Source organism: Oncorhynchus mykiss, chromosome 5, assembly GCF_057628025.1.
Source record: "Oncorhynchus mykiss isolate SJ-2025 chromosome 5, ASM5762802v1, whole genome shotgun sequence".
Lineage (NCBI taxonomy): Eukaryota > Metazoa > Chordata > Actinopteri > Salmoniformes > Salmonidae > Oncorhynchus > Oncorhynchus mykiss.
The window spans coordinates 85,581,830-85,605,889 of record NC_143026.1 but is presented as its reverse complement, the minus strand read 5'-3'; the positions used below and the strand labels follow the sequence as shown (position 1 = coordinate 85,605,889).

The window sequence follows — 24,060 nt, the reverse complement described above, 5'->3', positions numbered from 1 at the left end:
ATTCATTGTAGGCTGAGGCTGGTCACGCCGCCATTCCATTGTTTTATTATCTGCAATAATAATGCATGACACTGACACACCACCACATGGATATACAGCAGATGTCTGAAACGTACCACCTGCTTGTTACAGTATTGCCAGAACCAGAGCCTAAAGGATACACATTTAGTATCAGTCAGCCATTTTTAAGTACCATAAATAAAACAAACAAACATATGCCATCACAAACACTATTTACCATTTTATAGATCTTTCCATTCACACTTAAAGTATGTTCAATTACAAATGTGTCTGTACTCTGTAGCATGAATTCATTGCTCTGAAAATATAATCTTCTCCGGGTAAACTCCCTTGAGAACCAGTGTGGCCACCAGTGAGAGGAAGGCCACCACCGACAGTATAGAACGCAGGGCTTTGAACCAGCTGGGGTAGGTGGGCAGCAGAGACAGGTCATAGTGTAGGGAGATGCCTAGCCCCATGATGACCATCATAGCTGCTGGGGTAATAGTGTCGCTGAACAGCATGGCCAGCCAGGCTAACAGGGATGGAACCACGCTATTGGCCAGGTTGATCCAGTCTGGCTTGGCCGGGCTAGTCTCCGGGATGGCAAAGCCCCACCGCGCACCGCCCAGGAAAGACAAGATAGACGCTCCATAGGCCACCTGGGCGAAGGCCACTTCTGGCAGGTAGGTCTCGGTCACAGCCATGACGAGCGGAGCAGCGATGAAAGGGATAAGGCTGGAGAGGCTCAGGTACAGCGCTGGTTTGGGGCTCTTTCCCAGGTCTCTCATGTCATAACGGAGCAGGTCCAACTCTCTGGGTGGAGGCTCTGGTTGTTGTCGTTTCTTCAGCCTCGCAGCAGAGCTGTGGAAGTACTGCGTCCTCAATAGACCAACAGCATCACTTATTTTAGGGAGCAGCCTGGCCGAGGAGACCCTGCAGGGCCACAGGGGACAGGAACTATAAGAGGCATCAGAAACCCAGGCTGAGGCACCAGCAGGCAGCCAGGACATCTGCTGTGGAGAGTCCCAATGCATCCATGGAAAGAGATTCAATAAGATGAGTAGATGGACATGACATGAAACAATGTTTAGTCTCCTCTTACAGGTAAACTCACCTTGTGAGCAGTAAGGATGGGTCTTCTAAATATACCAGCCAACATCTTATCTGAAAAAGTAGACAATGTTAATAGATATCCCAAAATCTGAATAGCATATGAATGTCTGAAATCTCCGCAGTAACCCGCCTGCCTGTTTAGCACGGAGTTGCTTGTGTAGAAAGTCATATACTGTTAATGTCTCATCAAAATCACTGCCTCTGCGCAGAGAACATCTCTATGCTATCTCGGATTATTGTATTCTTACTTGTTTTTCAAATCGGAATTAAATGTTGTTATAAATAAGTAAAAATCCGCTGTCCCTGATGTCAGACATACACCCTGCCGATTTGTGTGCGAACGTATATTTCTTCCGTCCGTACAGTGACCTATGAGAAGTCTGGTTCCACAACAGTTACCCCCCCAGTAACGACGAATTGTTCAATTAAATGTGGTGGATATATTTGCTACATCATTAAACGGATAAACTGACAGTCAAAGACCTCAAATTACAGGCACAGCAGATATCATTGTTTATAAACTGTTTATAACGCGTGGACATGTGCTCTTCCATCGATTCGTATGTCTAGGACAAACAGGAACAAGTAGCAAGCTAGGATAGCTAACGTTACTGTTAGCTAGTTCAAACGAAAGTCTGATAAAACGGGATCTCACAAGCCAAATGTACAAACTACGACAGCTCAAATTATATATTTGCGGTTGCAAGACAGGCATGTTCCGCTTACACGTACATATCGGATATTAGCTGAATTGACAGAGACAAGCGATCACAGTGGTCTGTGTGAGGCTCGAGACATTTATCTCTAGGTAGGTGGCCATTTTGACACAGTTGATTTCGTCTGCTGCTAGCTCCATTTATCATCCATTGCCGTTGACAGTTACACTTTTCGATGTTCATGTGTCATCACGTCAAGTAATGCATATATAGTAATTTATGTTGTTAGCTAATATAATAATATTGAAAGTTGCACCATGCGTAATCGTTCATTGGCGAGTCGCACTCATTCAATGGCCTGCTAGCAGTAACGTTAGTTTGTACGTAATGCTTGTTTACAACCGAGCCTGCTAACTAGTTTGCTAGCTGCTAGCCATATTACATAACTCTAACTGCCCATTGTCATTTTCTTGCCTAAATGTTGTGTTTCTTAACAGTGTTGATCTGCTGCAAAGGTGTGAAGAAGTAATTTGAATAGACGGCTGAGAAGTAAAGAAGAACACTTAGTTTTGTTTAATGCCAATCCTTACAACAACTTCAGCACCAATCTCTTCTGCCAAATGCTACAGCAAAGTCAGGATTGTACAATCTAGTGAAAGGCAGACAGTTGTTAGATATCTTTTGAAAATTATATGAGTGACCTTTTATTAAGGAGAGTTGCCTCTGTATGACTCAAGTATAATTTTATAGCTAAGAAGTGAGTCAGTTTACATGAGTATGTGCTTTGAATGAATGGTGTATCTGACCAACAACAACAGCCTAGGTTTGTCGTGTCTGAGGGTAAGATAAATGCAAAAAGGTGCACAGAACCAAATCTCCAGTACGTTCTCTAGCAATACAACCTCTACAATCGTGAGTTAATAAGAATGTCAGGCTCCTTCTCACACCCCTTCTCAGAAGAGTCAGGATTTAGGGTGTGTTGATTGATACTACTAACAAACACAATGTTAGTCACATCATAGCGATAGGCCCCCTTGGGTTTTGTTATGTGACTGAACCGTGACCCCCCCCCGTTTCTCCCTGTCGTCGCCCTCCAGTTGTGTGGATGAGGTGAACACAGGCTTTTCGCTGTTTTCCCCTTGAAGCGTCACTGTGAGGTAGACCCCCCCCCCCCCTTTTTTTTTCAGAGAGTGTCCACATCTGGAGATAGGATGAGTTGGTGAGGAGGAATCAGTGTCAGGGCTGGCACAAAGTGCTGCTTCCATAAACCTTTTGAGAACATAGAACAGTTGAGTTGACTTTCCTCACTGACTCACACAGTCAGGCCTAGATCAAACAACCAAACAGATCCCTACTACATATGCTTGCTTTTCATTCATGTCTGTCTGACTGATTCAATCGAATCATCTCGACACCAGCCAAGACCTGCAGTACCGATAACTGCCAGTCTCCTTACCACCCAAGCCCCTTCTCCACTCATCGTCTCACCCTGGGAACTGGAGCTTCTCTCTGCTGGGGGCTCTGTCTCGCTCAGGCTGAAGAGTGGTCCTACATCCTGGTCTGCCTTAGCTTAACAGACACCAGGGCTGGGCCAGCTGTACCAAGAAGAACACATACCACACTGACAGAGAGAAGGGCCACTGGACTACAGAGCTGACTACTCTGGGTAAGAAGATTTGTTATGTCATTCTGGTCAAGCTGTCGGTGGGTACAATCAGTGTCCTCTTTATACTGAAGTGAAATGACACTAACTACCAAGTGATTTGGCAGAGTTCACATTCGCACACACTTCGAAAAGCTGCAATGATGATCAGTGTAAATCCTAATTAATTTAAATCATTAATTTTCATTATTTGGGTAAAGATGAATAAAGACTATCATAAGTTGTCTGTCATAAGCAGCCTGACATTATCTTGCATGAAACACCAACTCTTCTGAAGTAACACTGATGGTTATTCACACTAATTTCTGGCAGTAATATCCCTCTTTCCTTGCTTCTCCAGATCCTGGCCATGAGGTTTGATGCCACACTCTACTGACGGGAGACACTGGACCTAAATGGCGCAGCATGACTTTGTTCCAGCCTGGCTTAACTTTTCCACGCCTCAGCCCGCCAAGGTAAGTGAGCAGGGCCGGTTTTGGCTGTCCTAGTCTGTTGCTCCTCTATTGTTCCACAAGCAAGTCGGTAGGCTGATGACATCATGACTTCCCATCAAACCATCACGACTTCCCATCAAAACCTTTGCAGTTGTCTAAAAAAACACTATTTTGCTCAAAACATATTTTTTACCCTTTAAGCAAAGTGTACACTACACAATTTAGCTGTCCCAGACAAGTTTTTGAGATCGGAGACAAAATCCTCATGTCGTTGCCCTCTCGATGCGCAGTCTTCACCGACGCGTTTAATGTGAGCAGGTCAGAACCGCAATCTGAGTACTTCCGATCCTGTCTTTGAGCAATCCCAAACGTCCCAATATTTTCAAACGTTTGATTTTATCTGCACAAAATCTACAATGCTCTTGTAGTGTAAGATGTGCAGTGACACATTTTGATCAGCAATAGCCAATGAGAGCTTTTCAGAGAAGACATTGTTTCGAATCACCCAGAATGTGTAGACTCTTGAGCCGGAGCGATGACTACTTGCGTTTGTACTTGCCAATGTCACTTTAACCAAAGTCTGTGTCAAATTGTGTCATCTCTGAAGTTCACAAGCAATGTTATTTATTTATTTTCTTACATTTTGATCTTGTCTCATTGCTGCAACTCCCCAACGGGCTCGGGAGGCGAAGGTCGTGTCATGTGTCCTCCGAAACATGACCCGCCAAACGGCGCTTCTTAACACCCACCCGCTTAACCTGAAAGCCAGCCGCAACAATGTGTCGGCGGAAACACTGTTTACTTGACGATCGAGGTCAGCCTGCAGGCGCCTGGCCCGCCACAAGTTGCTAGCGCGAGATGAGCCATTGATTTTAAGTAAAGCGCCAAAACCTCCCCTAAGCCGGACGACGCTGGGCCAATTGTGTACCGCCCTATGGGATTCCCGATCACGGCCGGTTGTGATAAAGCAAGGGATCAAACCTGGGTCTGTAGTGACGTCTCTAGTAGAGGCCGACCGATTAATCGGAATGGCCGATTAATTAGGGCCGATTTCAAGTTTTCATAACAATCGGAAATCTGGATTTTTGGGCGCCTATTTCCGATTATTTTTTAATTTAAAAAATGTTTTATATATTTTTTTTATACCTTTTATTTAACTAGGCAAGTCAGTTAAGAACACATTCTTATTTTCAATGACTGCCTAGAATGGTGGGTTAACTGCCTTGTTCAGGGGCAGAACGACAGATTTTCACCTTGTCAGCTCAGGGGTTCCAATCTTGCAACCACACAGTTAACTAGTCCAACGCTCTAAACATTGCACTCCACGAGTAGCATGCCTGTTACACAAATGTAGTAGAAGCCAAGGTAAATTGTTAGCTAGCATTAAACTTATCTTATAAAAAACAATCAATCATAATCGCTAGTTATAACTACTGATCCAGTTTAGCAGGCAATATTAACCAGGTGAAATTGTGTCATTTCTCTTGCGTTCATTGCACGCAGAGTCAGGGTATATGCAACAGTTTGGGCTGCCTGGCTCATTGCGAACTAATTTGTCAGAATTTTACGTAATTATGACATACATTGAAGGTTGTGCAATGTAACAAGAATATTTAGACTTAGGGATGCCACCCGTTAGATAAAATAACGAACGGTTCCGTATTTCACTTAAATAATAAACGTTTTGTTTTCGAAAGGATAGTTTCCGGATTCGATCATATTAATGACCAAAGGCTCGTATTTCTGTGTGTTATTATGTTATAATTAAGTCTGATTTGATAGAACAGTCTGACTGAGCAGCAGCAGGCCCGTAATCATTCATTCAAACAGCACTTTCGTGCGTTTTGCCAGCAGCTCTTTGCAAGCACAGCGCTGTTTATGACTTCAAGCTTATCAGCCTAATGGCTGGTGTAACCAATGTGAAATGGCTAGCTAGTTAGCTGGGTGTGCGCTAATACTGTTTCAAACGTCACTCGCTTTTAGATTTGGAGTAGTTATTCCGCGGCTTTTGTGGAGCGATGGGTAACGATGCTTCAAGTGTGGCTGTTGTCTATGTGTTCCTGGTTCGAGCCCAGGTAGGGGCAAGGAGGGGGATGGAAGCTATACTGTTACACTGGCAATACTATAGTGCCTATAAGAACATCCAATAGTCAAAGGTATATGAAATACAAATGGTATAGAGAGAAATGTCCTATAAATACTATATTAACTACAACCTAAAACCTCTTACCTTGGAATATTGAAGTCTCATGTTAAAAGAAACCACCAACTTTCATATGTTCTCATGTTCTGAGCAAGGAACTTAAACGTTAGCTTTTTTACATGGCACATATTTTACATGGCACACATTTTTACATAGCACATATTACTTTCTTCTCCAACACTTTTGTTTTTGCATTATTTAAACCAAATTGAACATGTTTCATTATTTATTTGAGGCTAAATAGATTTTGATGTTTTATATTAAGTTAAAATAAGTGTTAATTCAGTATTGTTGTAATTGTCATTATTACAAATAAAGTAAATCGTCCGATTAATCGGTATCGGCGTTGAAAAATCATAATCGATCGACCTCTAGTCTCTAGCACTGTGATGCAGTGCCTTAGACCACTGCACCACTAGGGATGCCCTACAGGCAATGTTATTTAATTCAAAATGTTGGCTAGATATTTCAACTCTGTATGGCAAGTGTGAATAAGGCTGCGTTAACAATCTAATCATCACATCATTGTGTTCACGAGACAGCGTGGTATGGATTCACTTGTACGACCAAGTGAAGAATCTTATAGTGTGTGACCCCCGTCTGTGCCACATTGTTTAGTGTGCGCATCAGTAAGTTGCCAAGACAAAAAACAACAGGAAAGACACTCGTTTAATGTGAGTGGCTCGATGACGTTTGGATTTTGAAAGTCGTGTGGTGTAGACCAGGCATTAGTGTGTGTACTTTACTGTATTTATACTTGGAATATCACTTTTCAACAGGAAAAGTAAAAAAATGACTGGAGGACATCTTTATGCTCTGAATATCAGCTACCCACCTTTATCAGGAGTAATCTTGAGCCTGATCGGAAAAACTTGCATGATGTAAAAAGTGTCTCATGACATTTGTCATAAATTTGATCTCCATCCTGTAGGCTACAGAAAACACCACTCGGTCTACCGTAGGCTACAGGCTACATGATTTACAGTGCCTTCAGAAAGTGTTCACACCACTTCACGTTTTCCACATTTAGTTGTGTTAACCTGAATTAAAATTGTATTCAATTGTGATTTGTTTTGTCACGGGCCTACACACAATACCCCATAATGTCAAGTTCAGAAGTAGTAATGTGCTTGACAAGTCAGGTAATAAGTTGCATGGACTCACTCTGTGTGTAATAAGTGTTTAACATGATTTTTGAATGACTACTTCATCTCTGTACCCCACACATACAATTATCTGGAAGGTCTCTCAGTCGAGCAGGGAATTTCACACAGTTTCAAAGACCAAGGAGGTTTTCCACTGCCTTACAAAGGGCACGTATTGGTAGATGGGTAAAAAAAATAAGAAAAGCAGACATTGAATATCCCTTTGCGCATGGTGAAGTTATTAATTAAACTTTGGATCGTGTGTCAATACACCCAGTCACTACATTGATACAGGTGTCCTTCCTAACTCAGTTACCAGAGAGGAAGGAAACCGCTCAGGGATTTCACCATGAGGCCAATGGTGACTTTAAAACAGATACAGAGTTTAATGGCTGTGATAGGAGAAGACTGAGGATGGATCAACAACGTTGTAGTTACTCCACAATACTAACCTAAATGACAGAGTGAAAAGAATGAAGCCTGTACAGAATAAAAATATTCCAGAACATGCATCCTGTTTGAAATAACAAAATAAAAAATGTGGCAAAGAAATGAACTTCATGTCCTGAATACAAAGTGTTATGTTTGGGGCAAATATAACACAACACTTCACTGAGTACCACTATCAATATTTTCAAACATTGTGGTGGCTGCAACATGAGTGGGCTTGTCACCTGCAAGGACTAGGGAGTTTGATAATAAGAAATGGAATAGAGCTAAGGACCGGCAAAATCCAAGTGGAAAACCTGGTTCAGTCTGCTTTCCAAGAGACACAATTGCCTTTCAGCAGGACAATAACTTAAAACACAAGAGGAAATATACACTGGAGTTGCTAACCAAGATGACATTTAAATGTTCCTGAGTGGGCTAGTTACACTTTTGAATTGAAAATGGCTGTCTAGCAATAATCAACAACCAACTTGACAGAGCTTGAAGAATTCTGAAAAAAAGAATGTGCAAATATTGTACAATCCAGATATGAATATCTCATGTAGACTTACCCAGAAAGACTTACAGCTGTAATTGCTGCCAAAGGTGATTCTAACATGTATTGGTTGAATACTTATCTAATCAAGATACATTAGTGTTTTATTTTTTACAAATGTTAGAATTTTTCTTCCACTTTGACATTACAGAGTATTTTGTGTAGATTGTTGACAAAAAAAAATACAATTAAATCCGTTTTAATCCCACTTTGTAACACAACAAAATGTGGAAAAAGTCAAGGTGTGTGAATACTTTCTGAAGGCACTGTATGTTAAATAATTTTTGACGGGATATTGGTGGAGCGCCTCAGCGGTGCGGCTCCAACTGCACCCTGGACACGCGCGCTGGACATGGACAATATTTTGCACCCATGCCTTTGACAAAGTGGGTACTAAACGGGGCGGCCTCAGCTCTCACCTAAATAGCCCATATGCCACTGGGTGAGATAAATGTTAATTGTTTTGGGGCAGAAATATGTAAGGTATATGTGTTGTTGGAGGTTCATCTTGGTCTGTTTAGCTCGGGAAATGTCCCAGCACCTCTCTGGGTCTCTCTTACAGGGCCCCCCTGCCTTAGACCGCTGCAAAACCTGCCTAATGGGGGTGGGGCCTGTAAGTGAGACCTAGAGAGGTGCTGGGGGTTAGGACAGGACATGCATCCTATAATTCCTACTACAGACCATCACTGCCTGGCACGGCAATTGCTCGGCCTCCGACCGCAAGGGACTACAGAGGGTAGTGCGTACTGCACAGTACATCACTGGGGCTAAGCTGCCTGCCATCCAGGACCTCTACACCAGGCGGTGTCAGAGGAAGTCCCTGAAAATTGTCAAAGACCCCAACCTCCACAGTCATAGACTGTTCTCTCTACTACTACATGGCAAGAGGTACCGGGAGTGCCAAGTCTAGGACAAAAAAGCTTTTTTACCCCGAAGCCATGAGATTTTTACCCCAACCCCTCTTTTACGCTGCTGCTACTCTCTTTATCATATACAGTGCCTTGCGAAAGTATTCGGCCCCCTTGAACTTTGCGACCTTTTGCCACATTTCAGGCTTCAAACATAAAGATATAAAACTGTATTTTTTTTGTGAAGAATCAACAACAAGTGGGACACAATCATGAAGTGGAACAACATTTATTGGATATTTCAAACTTTTTTAACAAATCAAGAACTGAAAAATTGGGCGTGCAAAATTATTCAGCCCCTTTACTTTCAGTGCAGCAAACTCTCTCCAGAAGTTCAGTGAGGATCTCTGAATGATCCAATGTTGACCTAAATGACTAATGAGGATAAATACAATCCACCTGTGTGTAATCAAGTCTCCGTATAAATGCACCTGCACTGTGATAGTCTCAGAGGTCCGTTAAAAGCGCAGAGAGCATCATGAAGAACAAGGAACACACCAGGCAGGTCCGAGATACTGTTGTGAAGAAGTTTAAAGCCGGATTTGGATACAAAAAGATTTCCCAAGCTTTAAACATCCCAAGGAGCACTGTGCAAGCGATAATATTGAAATGGAAGGAGTATCAGACCACTACAAATCTACCAAGACCTGGCCGTCTCTCTAAACTTTCAGCCCATACAAGGAGAAGACTGATCAGAGATGCAGCCAAGAGGCCCATGATCACTCTGGATGAACTGCAGAGATCTACAGCCGAGGTGGGAGACTCTGTCCATAGGACAACAATCAGTCGTATATTGCACAAATCTGGCCTTTATGGAAGAGTGGCAAGAAGAAAGCCATTTCTTAAAGATATCCATAAAAAGTGTCATTTAAAGTTTGCCACAAGCCACCTGGGAGACACACCAAACATGTGGAAGAAGGTGCTCTGGTCAGATGAAACCAAAATTGAACTTTTTGGCAACAATGCAAGACGTTATGTTTGGCGTAAAAGCAACACAGCTGAACACACCATCCCCACTGTCAAACATGGTGGTGGCAGCATCATGGTTTGGGCCTGCTTTTCTTCAGCAGGGACAGGGAAGATGGGAAGATGGATGGAGCCAAATACAGGACCATTCTGGAAGAAACCTGATGGAGTCTGCAAAAGACCTGAGACTGGGACGGAGATTTGTCTTCCAACAAGACAATGATCCAAAACATAAAGCAAAATCTACAATGGAATGGTTCAAAAATAAACATATCCAGGTGTTAGAATGGCCAAGTCAAAGTCCAGACCTGAATCCAATCGAGAATCTGTGGAAAGAACTGAAAACTGCTGTTCACAAATGCTCTCCATCCAACCTCACGGAGCTCGAGCTGTTTTGCAAGGAGGAATGGGAAAAAATGTCAGTCTCTCGATGTGCAAAACTGATAGAGACATACCCCAAGCGACTTACAGCTGTAATCGCAGCAAAAGGTGGCGCTACAAAGTATTAACTTAAGGGGGCTGAAAAATGTAGCACGCCCAATTTTTTAGTTTTTGATTTGTTTGAAATATCCAATAAATGTCGTTCCACTTCATGATTGTGTCCCACTTGTTGTTGATTCTTCATAAAAAAATACAGTTTTATATCTTTATGTTTGAAGCCTGAAATGTGGCAAAAGGTTGCAAAGTTCAAGGGGGCCGAATACTTTCGCAAGGCACTGTATGCATAGTCACTTTAACCATATCTACATGTACATACTACCTCAATCAGCCCGACTAACCGGTGCCTGTATGTAGCCTCACTACTGTATATATAACCTCGCTACTGTATATAGCCTCGCTACTGTATATAGCCTCGCTACTGTTATTTTTCACTGTCTTTTTACTGTTGTTTTATTTCTTACCTATTGTTCACCTAATACCTTTTTTGCACTGTTGGTTAGAGCCTGTAAGTAAGCATTTCACTGTAAGGTTGTTGTATTCGGCACACGTGACAAATACACTTTGATTTGATTTGTTCTGTAAATATGTTTTCTCAGAAGAAACTGCTAATTGAAAAAATGTTTCTGGGAATGCCATGCTTTGTTGGATCAAGCCTTTTAGGTGGCTGGGTAAAATGTTAGCAGACTATGCATATACAGTAGGTCCAATGTTTGCGCTTTGGTTGAACTTTGACCCCAAAGGTATGTTGTGGCCTTGAATGGCCCAGGTAGTTATGGCTGCCTGTCTTTGTAGAGGACAATAATACAATCAAATCAAATTTTATTTGTCACATACACATGGTTAGCAGATGTTAATGCGAGTGTAGCGAAATGCTTACACTATAGTCTATATCACTACTTTCCAGTTGTATCACTTCTTTCCAGTAGCACTTGTCAGAATTCTGTAGCTGTTAAAATCATGGTTCAAAGTAATATGGATGACAGTCTAGACAGTTTTCTTTATTTTTTGGAGATTTAAGAAGTTTATTGATTTTGGTGTCTTAGTGCAGCCGGGGGTGGGCCATCCAGTGCATTAATACTGTATGTCAGGGCAGGATTTGATCAGATTTCAGTGGCGTTTGGTCTTTTGGTGGTGTTGGTTGTGTCTTCATGGTGCCATATAGTATGTTGGTATTAGGGATGAGACAAATGGACAATTTTGCTTAACATTTAAACTGCCATTTTCTTTTATTGGTGCTCCATTAAAATAATAAGAAAAAATCATAACATTCCACATCAATTTAAAATGCAGAATAATGGTTGTATTACCTTTAGGGCCCGGCAATTAAGTTAGACTATATATACCAAAGTATGTGGACACACCTTCAAATGAGCTATTTCAGCCACACCCGTTGCTGACAGGTGTAGAAAATCGAGCACACCGCCTTGTGTAACAGTATAACTTTAGACCGTCCCCTCGCCCATACCCGGGCGCGAACCAGGGACCCTCTGCACACATCAACAACAGTCACCCTTGAAGCATCGTTACCCATCGCTCCACAAAAGCCGTGGCCCTTGCAGAGCAAGGGGAACCACTACTTCAAGGTCTCAGAGCAAGTGACGTCACCGATTGAAACGCTATTTAGCGCGCACCGCTAACTAAGCTAGCCGTTTCACATCCGTTACACTTGCAATCTCCATAGACAAACATTGACAGTAGAACGGCCTTACTGAAGAGCTCAGTGACTTTCAACGTGGCACTGTCATAGGATGCCACCAAGTCAGTTAATCAAATTTCTGCCCTGCTGGAGCTGCCCCGGTCAACTGTAAGTGCTGTTATTGTAAAGTGAAAATGTCTAGGCGCAACAAGGGCTCAGCCGCGAAGTGGTAGGCCACACAACATCACAGAACCGGACCGCCGAGTGCTGAAGCGAGCAGCGCGTTAAAATCATCTGTCCTCGGTTGCAACACTCACTACCAAGTCCCAAACTGCCTCTGGAAGCAACATCATTATAATGACTGTTTGTCGAGAGCTTCATGAAATGGGTTTACACACAAGCCTAAGATCACCATGCGCAATGCTAAGCGTCGGCTGGAGTGGTGTAAAGCCTGCCACCATTGGACTCTGGAGCAGTGGAAACGCGTTTTCTGGAGTGATGAATCACGCTTCACCATCTGGCAGTTTGACAGATGAATCTGGGTTTGGCGGATGCCAGGAGTATGCTACCTGCCCGAATGCATAGTGCCAACTGTAAAGTTTGGTGGAGGAGGAATAATGGTCTGGGGCTGTTTTGAATGGTTTGGGCTAGGCCCCTTAGTTCCAGTGAAGGGACATCTTAACACTACAGCATACAATGACATTCTAGACAATTCTGTGCTTCCAACTTTGTGGCAACAGTTTGGGGAAGGCCCTTTCTCTTTCAGCATGACAATGCCCCCGCACAAAGCGAGGTCCAAATAGAAATGGTTTGTCGAGATCGGTGTGGAAGAACTTGACTGACCTGCACAGAGCCCTGACCTCAACCCATCAAACACCTTTGGGATGAATTGGCACACCGACTGCGAGCCAGGCGTAATTACCCAACATTAGTGCCCACAGAAATGTTCCAACATCTAGTGGAAAGCCTTCCCAGAAGAGTGGACCAACTCCGTATTAATGCCCATGATTTTGGAATTAAATGTGTTTTATTTCTACAAAATGTCTTGGTAAGTCATGGTATTTAACACACTTTAAAGTACTTTTCTAGGGAGAGTGGCCTGCTTGCAGCAGCTAGAGATTATTTGATTGACACCTCTGGTTGCCTAGTGATGGATTTTTGTCCCGTTTCAGAAGCGCCAAACCTTCATTACGAAGGTCATAACCGCCATCGATAAGAGACATTACTGTGCAGCTGTATTTATCGACCTGGCCAAGGCTTTCGACTCTGTCAATCACAACATTCTTATTGACAGACTCGACAGCCTTGGTTTCTCAAATGATTGCCTCGCCTGGTTTACCAACTACTTCTCTGATAGAGTTCAGTGTGTCAAATCGGAGGGCCTGTTGTCCGGCCACAGGGTTAAATTCTCAGGCCGACTCTCTTTTCTGTATACATCAATGATGTTGCTCTTGCTGCTGGTGATTCTCTGATCCACCTCTACGCAGATGACACCATTCTGTATACTTCTGGCCCCTCCTTGGACATTGTGTTAACTAACCTCCAGACGAGCTTCAATGCCATACCACTCTCCTTCCGTGGCCTCCAACTGCTCTTAAACGCAAGTAAAACTAAATGCATGCTTTTCAATCGATCACTGCCCGCACCTGCTCGCCCGTCCAGCATCATTACTCTGGACGGCTCTGACTTAGAATACGTGGACAACTACAAATACCTGGGTGTCTGGTTAGACTGTAAACTCTCCTTCCAGACTGACATCAAACATCTCCAATCCAAATTCCTTCACTCATGCTGCCAAACATACCCTCGTAAACCGACCATCCTACCGATCCTCGACTACGGTGATGTAATCTATAAAATAGCCTCCAACACTCTACTCAACAAACTGGATGCAGTCTATCACAGTGCCATCCGTTTTGTCACAAAGCCCCATACACTACCCACCATTGCGACCTGTACGCTCTCGTTGGTTGGCCCTCGCTTCATACTCGTCGCCAAACCCACTGGCTACAGGTTATCTATAAGTCTCTGCAATTCCTCCTTTGGTCGTCTTTCCTTCCAGTTCTCTGCTGCCCATGACTGGAACAAATTGAAAAAATCTCTGAAGCTGGAGACTCACATCTCCCTCACTAGCTTTAAGCACCAGCTGACAGATCAGCTTACAGATCACTGCACCTGTACATAGCCCATCTGTAAACAGCCCATCTATCTACCTACCTCATCCCCATACTGGTATTTATTTATTTTGCTCCTTTGCACCCCAGTATCTCTACCTGCACATTCATCTTCTGCCGATCTACCATTCCAGTGTTTAATTGCTATATTGTAATTACTTCGCCACCATGACCTATTTATTTCCTTAACTTACCTCATTTGCACTCACTGTATATAGACTTTTTGTTTTCTTTTGTTCTACTGTATTATTGACTGTATGTTTTGTTTATTCCATGTGTAACTCTGTGTTGTTGTATGTGTCGAATTGCTATGCTTTATCTTGGCCAGGTCGCAGTTGCAAATGAGAACTTGTTCTCAACTAGCCTACCTGGTTAAATAAAGGTGAAATAAAAAATAAATGCCCGTTCATATCACCAGATAAGGTTTCGTAGTGTAGTCTACCCTAATATACAGACAAACAAACATGCCGTAGCCGAGTGGCTTTCAAGGAGCCACATTCCATTATGTCTGAAATGTTATCGATACAGTCTACCGGTAGCCTACTGTAATTTCAAGTGAGGCAAAAACGAAAAGTAGGCTCGTAAGACTATTCTACAGGCGTCAGACCGAAGACTGAACACACACTTGCATCATTAGCGAAGAGACCGAGCAGGCAGGCCAGCGCGAGGGAGGGAGAGGCAGAAGTGTGCTCATATGTTTTGGTAATCTGCAACTCTCAATGTCTTGTCTTGCCTACCTTGCAAATTCAAGTAGCCTAAAGCCTCTTCCTCTGATTTTATGTGAATTACACAACTGCCCAGGCCTTTATAGCCTGTTGGTTATAACACGGAAAATAATGTTTTGTGATAATTGTGATTTTAAATAAGTGTGGGGGGGGGGGGGGGGGGGGGGGGGGGGGGGGTTCGGTTTGGGATTTTTCTTAACGTTAATGATCTCAACTTCGTTTAAACTGTTACTTTCACACCCCCATTTTGGTATAGTGTAATGGCTTGTGAGCTATTGCTCTGAGTGGTTACTGAGGCTCTTATAAATGTGCCCCTCTGTCTCTCTTTCTCTGTCTCTCTCTTTGACGCTTTCTGTATCTCTTTCTCCATCTCTGTACATTTCTCTTTCCCTCTCTGTATCTCTCAGTCTCTTGCAGCGTTTGAGAGGCACGGAGAGAATCTTGCCCGCGGTGATGCTCGGCCCGCTGTGAGCCGCCGCCGCCATAACTCCTCCGACGGCTTCTTCAACAACAGCCCTCTCAGAGCACCTGCAGGTAGCACACGCACATACACATGGTATTACCCTACCTGACCCTGACTACCAAATCAAAGTGTATTAGTCACAGATATACATATGTTAAAGTAGGGTTGAACAGTATGTGTGTGTGTTGGATGGATTATGAGGTCCAATCAGTTCTTAACCTTCATTTTACTTTTCCACTCCTGGTTGCTAGGTGATGGGTTGCACCATCCCTCTCTCCTGCGGCATGACTCTGTGGACTCAGGCGTGGCTAAGAGAGGGCAGGGGGGCCTGGGCAGCGGTCTCTGGGGGCAGGAGGGACCTCACCATGGGCGCCACACCAAGCGCCCTGTGGGGGACAGGGATAGGGAGCGACCAGGGCCCCACCGTCAGCGTAACGGGACCTTCCACCCCCGGAAAGGAGGCTTCCTGCCAGTTGAGGGAGGCCATGAGGACAAGCTGAAGTTTGTGGAGGAGGATTTTGTGGGTGGCCTCTCATCTTTCTCCAGATGTTCATTGCTTGAATTTAAAACAATTCCAAAGATTTGGTTTATCAAGCTGTTTCAGATAATTTTTAAATTGTTAGCGACCTGCTGGGTGATTACTATGTTTAAATTACTTCAGACAACTTTTGTTAAGTTACGGGTGTTCTTGCTTTTTTCCACAGCCCTCACTCAATCAATCAGAGAGCAGTGGGAAGCCGGTGGCCCAGCCTCATGCCGTAGGGACTCCTGTAGGTGTTTGGGGTGAGTGAGGAGCTCTGCCAGTGACTGGCTTTGAAAGGGAGCAAGCCTGATTGATTGATTGGTAAATCCTTCCCCCACAGAGCACCCCCCTAGTGCCAAGCAGACCATAACTAAGATGTTGGTCATCAAGAAGGTTTCCAAGGAAGACCCTGGCGCTTCTTTCTCTGCTGGTTTCGCCAACACAACAGTACCCCACATAACCAACGGCACCAAAACCCCAATCTCTTCATCCAGTGTCTACAAGAACCTGGTGCCCAAGCCAGCTATCACCCCAACCAAGGTAGGTAAAGAAAAAAAAAGGTAGGCCCTAAATATTGTCACGTCCCCAGCCAAGGTAGGTCCTCACTACTGCCATCTCCTCAACCAGGACAGGGTATAATCACTAGTCACACCCTCCGCAAAGGTAGGACCTCACTACTGCCATCTCCTCAACCAGGACAGGGTATAATCACTAGTCACACCCTCCGCAAAGGTAGGTCCTCACTACTGCCATCTCCTTGACCAGGACAGGGTATAATCACTAGTCACACCCTCCGCAAAGGTAGGACCTCACTACTGCCATCTCCTCAACCAGGACAGGGTATAATCACTAGTCACACCCTCCGCAAAGGTAGGACCTCACTACTGCCATCTCCTCAACCAGGACAGGGTATAATCACTAGTCACACCCTCCGCAAAGGTAGGACCTCACTACTGCCATCTCCTCAACCAGGACAGGGTATAATCACTAGTCACACCCTCCGCAAAGGTAGGACCTCACTACTGCCATCTCCTCAACCAGGACAGGGTATAATTACTAGTCACACCCTCCGCAAAGGTAGGTCCTCACTACTGCCATCTCCTCAACCAGGACAGGGTATAATCACTAGTCACACCCTCCGCAATGGTAGGACCTCACTACTGCCATCTCCTCAACCAGGACAGGGTATAATCACTAGTCACACCCTCCGCAAAGGTAGGTCCTCACTACTGCCATCTCCTTGACCAGGACAGGGTATAATCACTAGTCACACCCTCCGCAAAGGTAGGACCTCACTACTGCCATCTCCTCAACCAGGACAGGGTATAATCACTAGTCACACCCTCCGCAAAGGTAGGACCTCACTACTGCCATCTCCTTGTGGGGCGGCAGGTAGCCTAGTGGTTAGAGCGTTGGTCTTGTAACTGAAAGGTTGCAAGATCGAATCCCCGAGCTGTTCTGCCCCTGAACAAGGCACTGTTCCAAAGCAGTCATTGAAAATAAGAATTTGTTCTTAACTGACTTGCTGACTGACTTTTTTTCCCTCTGCAGGCTGGTCCCTGGAAGCCAAGCGGGAGAGAAACCAAAAGCAGTTTTAATTTATCCGGCTGGGACTCCGCCTTCACCAGCCCTGCTGCCTCTGTGAACAAACTTCTTACGCATGTCACTCCCCCGACCTACGGAACCCCCAAGGAGGTGAGTCTGACCTCTGACAGGGACTAGAGGGCAACTTACTTACAGTTGAAGTCGGAAGTTTACATACACTTACATTGGAGTCATTAAAACTCATTTTTCAACCAATCCACAAGTTTCTTGTTAACAAACTATAGTTTTGGCAAGTCAGTTAGGACATCTACTTTGTGCATGACACAAGTAATTTTTCCAATAATTGTTTACAGACAGATTATTTCACTTATAATTCACTGTATCACAATTCCAGTGGGTCAGAAGATTACATACTCTAAGTTGGCTGGGCATTTAAACAGCTTGGAAAATTCCAAGAAAATTATGTTATGGCTTTAGAAGCTTGTAATAGGCTAATTGACATAATTTGAGTCAACTGGAGGTGTACCTGTGGATGTATTTCAAGGCCTACTTTCAAACTCAGTGCCTCTTTGCTTGACATCATGGGAAAATCAAAAGAAATCAGCCAAGACCTCAGAAAAAAAATGGTACACCTCCACAAGCCTGGTTCATCCTTGGGAGCAATTTCCAAACGCCTGACGGTACCACGTTCATCTGTACAAACAATAGTACGCAAGTATAAACACCATGGGACCACGCAGCCGTCATACCGCTCAGGAAGGAGACACGTTCTGTCTCCTAGAGATGAACGTACTTTGGTGCGAAAAGTGCAAATCAATCCCAGAACAACAGCAAAAGACCTTGTGAAGATGCTGGAAACAGGTACAAAAGTATCTATATCCACAGTAAAACAAGTCCTATACCAACACAACCTGAAAGGCCGCTCAGCAAGGACGAAGACACTGCTACAAACCCACCATAAAAAATCCAGTACGGTTTCCAACTACATATGGGGACAAAGATTGTACTTTTTGGAGATATGTCATGTTGTGGGGGTGCTTTGCTGTAGGAGGGACTGGTGCACTTCACAAAATAGATGGCATCATGTGGGAGGACAATTATGTGGATATATTAAAGCAACATCTCAAGACATCAGTCAGGAAGTTAAAGCTTCATCGCAAATGGGTCTTCCAAATGGACAATGACCTCAAGCATACTTCCAAAGTTGTGGCAAAATGGCTTAAGGACAACAAAGTCAGGGTATTGGAGTGGCCATCACAAAGCCCTGGCCTCAATCCCATAGACAATGTGTGGGCAGAACTGAAAAAGCTTTTGCGAGCAAGGATGCCTGCAAACCTGACTCGGTTACAACAGCTCTGTCAGGAGGAATGGGCCAGAATTCACCCAACTTATTGGGGAAGCTTGTGGAAGGCTACCCGAAACGTTTGACCCAAGTTAAACAATTTAAAGTCAATGCTACCAAATACTAATGGAGTGCATATAATCTTCCGACCCACTGGGAATGTGATAAAATAAATAAAAAATAAATAAATCATTCTCTCTACTATTATTCTGACATTTCACATTCTTAAATAAAGTGGTGATCCTAGCCGACCTAAGACCGAGAACTTTTACTAGGATTTTTTTATTTTATTTTTTACCTTTATTTAACTAGGCAAGTCAGTTAAGAACAAATTCTTATTTTCAATGATGGCCTAGGAAAAGTGGGTTAACTGCCTGTTCAGGGGCAGAACTACAGTTTTGTATCTTGTCAGCTCGGGGGTTTGAACTTGCAACCTTCCGTTTACTAGTCCAACGCTCTAACTACTAGGCTACCCTGCCGATTAACTGTCAGGAATTGTGAAAAACTGAGTTTAACTTTATTTGGCTAAGGTGTATGTAAACTTCCGACTTCAACTGTGTGTGTGTGTGTGTGTGTGTGTGTGTCTCTCTCATTTATATGTGTATATATATATACACATCTCATTTAACATGTATTTTATCAGGGACTCCTACTGAGACAATGTCTCTTTCAGAGATGAGTCCTAAATACAGAAAAGACACAAAATATAAATACAAAATGGAATCAGAAAGAAAAACACGGTCATTAAAAACAAACATATTCATCAGTAATAAGGTCCTCAATCAGCTTTCTGAATTCCCCTAGAGGTACCAGCACATCAAATCTAAGAAAATGTTGAAGATTGTTCCACAAATAAGGTGCAAGAACTAAAAGCTGATTTACCCAACGCAGTAGAGACCAAAGGAATTCCCAGAGTTAACCATCCCTGAGACTGGGTGTGGTAACTTGTATGTCTAAAGTTTAGTTATGATGTTAGGTACAGTGGGACTTTTTGTAAAATAGCTTTATAAATGAAAACATAGCAATGTATCAAACTAGGAGACATTGAAGAGGGCCAACCAACTTTCTGGCAGAGAATGCAGTGATGATTACTAAAATTGTCACCCGTAATAAAGAGTTGGAGTCTGAAAACACTGCTCTAGCATTCCAACTCTGACCCACTCTACACTTGATTTGATACAATTTATTTGAAAATACTTACAATTTATTTGGTAAGACCTCTCTCAGCCTCCCTCCAGCATCACCCCTCCCATCGACGTCACCCTTCCTCGTCTGAAGCTGATGCGTCGCAGCACCGACCGGAAGAGTGAGTTCCTGCGAGGCCTGAAGGATGATAGGAACTGGGACGGGCCCACCTCTACCAGTCCATCAGAACCTAAGGACAACAGAGGAGACTTACAGGAGAATGGGATCCCTCACTCTCTCAGCGACTCAGACACAGATCACCTTTCCAGCTCGTTGGAGGCAGAATACAGGTAAGTTGCACCCACATGCACATACCCTCTCTTCCTTCACACCCTCAGTGACTCAAACAGTAAGATCCTGAAGCTGAGTGGGGTGTGTTTGGTTGGGGGCGCTGTAGGGCAGTGGACCCGTGGGGTCAGGGTGGGGCGACCAAGCTAAATTGTGTGAAATTAACGAGCATTTCATGTTGAGCATGAAAAACCCAGCGGCGTCGCAGTTCTTGACACACTTATACCGGTCGCCTGGCACCTACTACCATTCCCCGTTCAAAGGCACTTAAATGTTTTGTGTTGCCCATTGACCGTCTGAATGGCACACATACACAGTCCATGTATCAATTATATCAAGGTTAAAAATCCTTCTTTAACCTGTCTCTCCCTTCATCTACACTGATTGAAGTGGATTTAATACTTAAGTCTATAGACGCACCTGTGCGTTAATCTGAGTAACATGATACAAAATCCCCATCAAAATCCCCATGGGCTGCGTCTCCATCCACCACATCTTCCCATGTCAGGCCTTCCGCATCTGCGGAGGGAGGTGGCTGAGCTACAGGGGTGTTTGTCAGACCATGAAACATCCCGAAAATCTGTCTTCTCAAGAAAACGTTTGTAGTGTCCGAACGGTTTCCGTTTTGCTCTACGACCCCCACAAGTGTCACAGGACACCTCTGAAGTCTGTAATGCTGATGTGCCAACTTTTGTCTGTAGCGTCCAAACCGTTTAGATTCGGACGATACTATGACCCCACTGTGGAAGGGGAGACTCATGAACACACTGGTGTTCTCCGTTTTGCTCTAGGACCCCCACCAGTGTCACAGGACTAGTCTGAAGGTAACCCATACAAACGTAGGGAGGTAGTTTTGTGACCCAAAAAAACAAGGGGTTAAATGTGTAAAAACGTTAATATTTCCTGAGCTTTCTTACATCTCCTAGATATAGGACAATCACTTCAAAGCTTGTTTTACCAGTGATCTCCGCCTCTTCTGGTAGGTTGCTCAAAGCTATGGGCTGGCAGGAGTACCCAGAGAATGATGACAACTTTTTGCCCATCACTGATGCTGAGCTCCAAGAATTTCAAGCTAAAACTGAGAAGGTAAAAGCTATACATAGCTATTTACATGTGTTACTGTGAGCCTGTGAGTGGATATCTCTCTATAGCTAGGTTTCCATCCAATTGGTGACATTTTTTTCAAGCATATATTCAAAAATGTGCACAAAAACAATATGCGCATTTTCCCACAAGAGGGGTGTTTTCATCACACTGACTTGTTGCAGATCAAGTGCTGTGCATGGTGATGACGTAAGGCACATAAAAACCACTTCTGCAGTTCAGTTCCCATGTACAAATAAAAAAACACAAATGGGTTACCATCGCATTTTCAACTCTACCACTCAACTCTCTGTCACAAAAACTGTTGCAATAAATAGCAAACTTGCCTAATGTGGTTCTGGTGCATGCTCTCTGGACAACAGTTTGCTGATAAAGTGGACCGGTTACATGATGTGATCTGGATAAGAGCAAGGTCATTTTATTTGATAATTGGCAACAAGCACCGTTCAAATAATAGTCTACCCTCAATATTTAGCCTATTGGAAATTTGCATGATTACTGTGCACTTAACCATGTGAAGTTCATCATAAATTATTCCAACGTGAAGTTCATCATAACTTATTTCATCTGCCTAGAAACTTTTCATGCTTTTCCATGTCGTGGTGAAAGGCTGTGAAAGACTGTGGTAGGCCTACAATGTGACATATCATTGCGTGATTAATATCAATATTTTCACCACCATTTCGAACAAACAAATTGTCTATCGACATTTATGAATTTGGAGCGACATTTCCTGTTTCCAATAGCCCTGTTGTGACTTCTCATGCATCAGGTCTGCATGAAAAGTTTGGAAACCTGGTTACTGTTGTTATTAATCTGTCTGTTCTAGCTGAAGAGGAACAGGCTGGTCCAGAACGGTGTTCTCCTGAAGCCTCTTCTCAAGGGTGCGCCCCTGCCCCTGCTGTCCTGGAGAAGCCCTGTAGAGCCTGAACTAGAAGAGGTCTCAGAGTCCGAGAGCACTAGCAGCAGCCAGACAGACGACGACGACACCTAACATGGCTTTACACCCCTCCTCTTCTTCTTTCTCATGTCACGCTCCCTCGCTCATTGCACTCGTCTGTTTTACACTTCTTCCTCGTTCACAAGACACTGGTCATACAGACACTGGTGTGACAGAGAGGGGTCAGAGGTCATGCCTGAGGGTCTTCTTGGTTTTCCTTCTGCTTTTCCTTTCCCTTCTTTCTTTTTATGACCCCTTTGTTTGGTCTTTTCCTAGAAGCTGAAATGATTATTGAAAGCAAAACACATCAGCATTTTTCTTTTGATTTGGTGATGAAAGAAGCTAACCCATGATGTTGACAACAACCAAACCAATAATGATTTTACTTGCAAATGACTTCATCGATTGATACTTAATTTTGTTGAAAGATGGCTTTGACACCTGCTCTTGCTGAAACAATTTGTAGCATTTGTGTTGAGATGAAACAATCATTGTGAGCAGTTGATATTGACATTGCTTCCAATCCCCTAAATAACCCTTCTGTAAGGATTTAGGTTTGTTTTTTGTTTTGGTCCATTTAAAGCCGACAAATGGTAATGCATCTGTCTTATTTGAACAGTGTAAGGCATGCTTTTGCTCATCGTTATATTTCTCCTAAGCGGTAGGAGAACAGTCATTTACAGTTATGGACCACCATTACTTTTATTGCAGCACTGATTGAATGTAGCCAGTAAGGGCATAAAGAAGAACAAAACAACATTCTGAAGTAATGGAAATGTCACTTTACCAAACTTATTCTGGAGAAAAACTCAATTATTCCATCGTAGCTGTTCAAGCTGATTGTCTGTTCTTAGTTCACCAACCACCATCATTTTCAGATGTTCAAAATGCCAAGTTCTATGGTTGATAAAGAATGTAAATATACAGCCGCCCCCCAAATACTCCTGCTTCTTGTATTAAGATACAACCTGGTTTTCTTTCTTACATGAGGGACTGCTTTTGAAAATTATGCATTTACCAGATTTAGATAGCAACAATTTTCCTGGCTGGTAGAATGTTCAGCTGGCTTTATCACAGATTTAAGGCTCTTTGTTGTTGTTTTTTTCTAATTTGGTACAGCTGTAAATCCCACAGATATTTCTTTTTTTTGCATATTGTTCTTGCAGCCTTGATATTCAGGGTGGATTGTAAAAAAAATACAATACAAATTGTGAGTTTTGAAAAATGTAAGATTATTTTGATAACATTATTTACATATTTTTAAAGATAAGGTTTCCTGTAATGGACTGTCTGTATGAGAAAGAAACTACTGCATCTTGGAAAAATGTAATTGTAATAAATATTTTACATCGGTTTGCCAAACATTTGTCTGCTTCTCTATCTAAGAATCTAAATGATCCACAAGTGATTTGTTTAGTTTTAGATTTATCCAGTGACACCTATAAAATCAATTTGCGTCATCAAAGATTATAGAGCTGATTTGAGAAGTCTGCAGACGGGGTGGTGAGTTAGTTGTAGCCACTACAGGGCAGCAGAGGACGCTTGAGAAGTCTGTGTTGAGGCCCTCCAACCCCCTACAACACAGCCATCGACATGGTGATTGTAACCAACAAACAGG

General features: G+C 43.3%; 2 protein-coding genes across 10 annotated transcripts; one reads left to right on the top strand and one right to left on the bottom strand.

Moving 5' to 3' along the window:
• Positions 1-22: 22 nt before the first annotated feature.
• LOC110524703 (transmembrane protein 69) lies at positions 23-1,693 on the bottom strand. Of its 2 annotated transcripts, none has more exons than XM_021604569.3 (3): positions 1,365-1,693; positions 1,118-1,167; positions 23-1,016 (listed from the first exon to the last, which is right to left on the bottom strand). In XM_021604569.3, the coding sequence occupies exons 2-3, from the start codon at positions 1,160-1,162 to the stop codon at positions 312-314; spliced, it is 750 nt and encodes a 249-aa protein (XP_021460244.3). In that variant the 5' UTR covers positions 1,163-1,167; positions 1,365-1,693; the 3' UTR covers positions 23-311. The 2 variants fall into 2 exon arrangements, with proteins under 2 accessions (XP_021460244.3, XP_021460245.3); XM_021604570.3 differs by having other exon boundaries at positions 23-1,013.
• On the top strand, positions 1,510-23,804 carry LOC110524701 (vasculin-like protein 1). 8 transcript variants are annotated; one of them, XM_021604566.3, is made up of 11 exons: positions 1,510-1,924; positions 2,270-3,438; positions 3,776-3,890; positions 15,460-15,586; positions 15,767-16,035; positions 16,220-16,298; positions 16,379-16,578; positions 17,590-17,733; positions 20,153-20,400; positions 21,382-21,484; positions 22,332-23,804. In XM_021604566.3, the coding sequence occupies exons 3-11, from the start codon at positions 3,831-3,833 to the stop codon at positions 22,494-22,496; spliced, it is 1,395 nt and encodes a 464-aa protein (XP_021460241.3). In that variant the 5' UTR covers positions 1,510-1,924; positions 2,270-3,438; positions 3,776-3,830; the 3' UTR covers positions 22,497-23,804. The 8 variants fall into 8 exon arrangements, 4 of the variants coding, with proteins under 4 accessions (XP_021460241.3, XP_036834481.2, XP_036834479.2 ...); XR_016496348.1 differs by having other exon boundaries at positions 1,522-1,924; positions 20,142-20,400; XM_036978584.2 differs by having other exon boundaries at positions 1,914-2,030.
• The last annotated feature ends 256 nt before the right edge of the window (positions 23,805-24,060 follow it).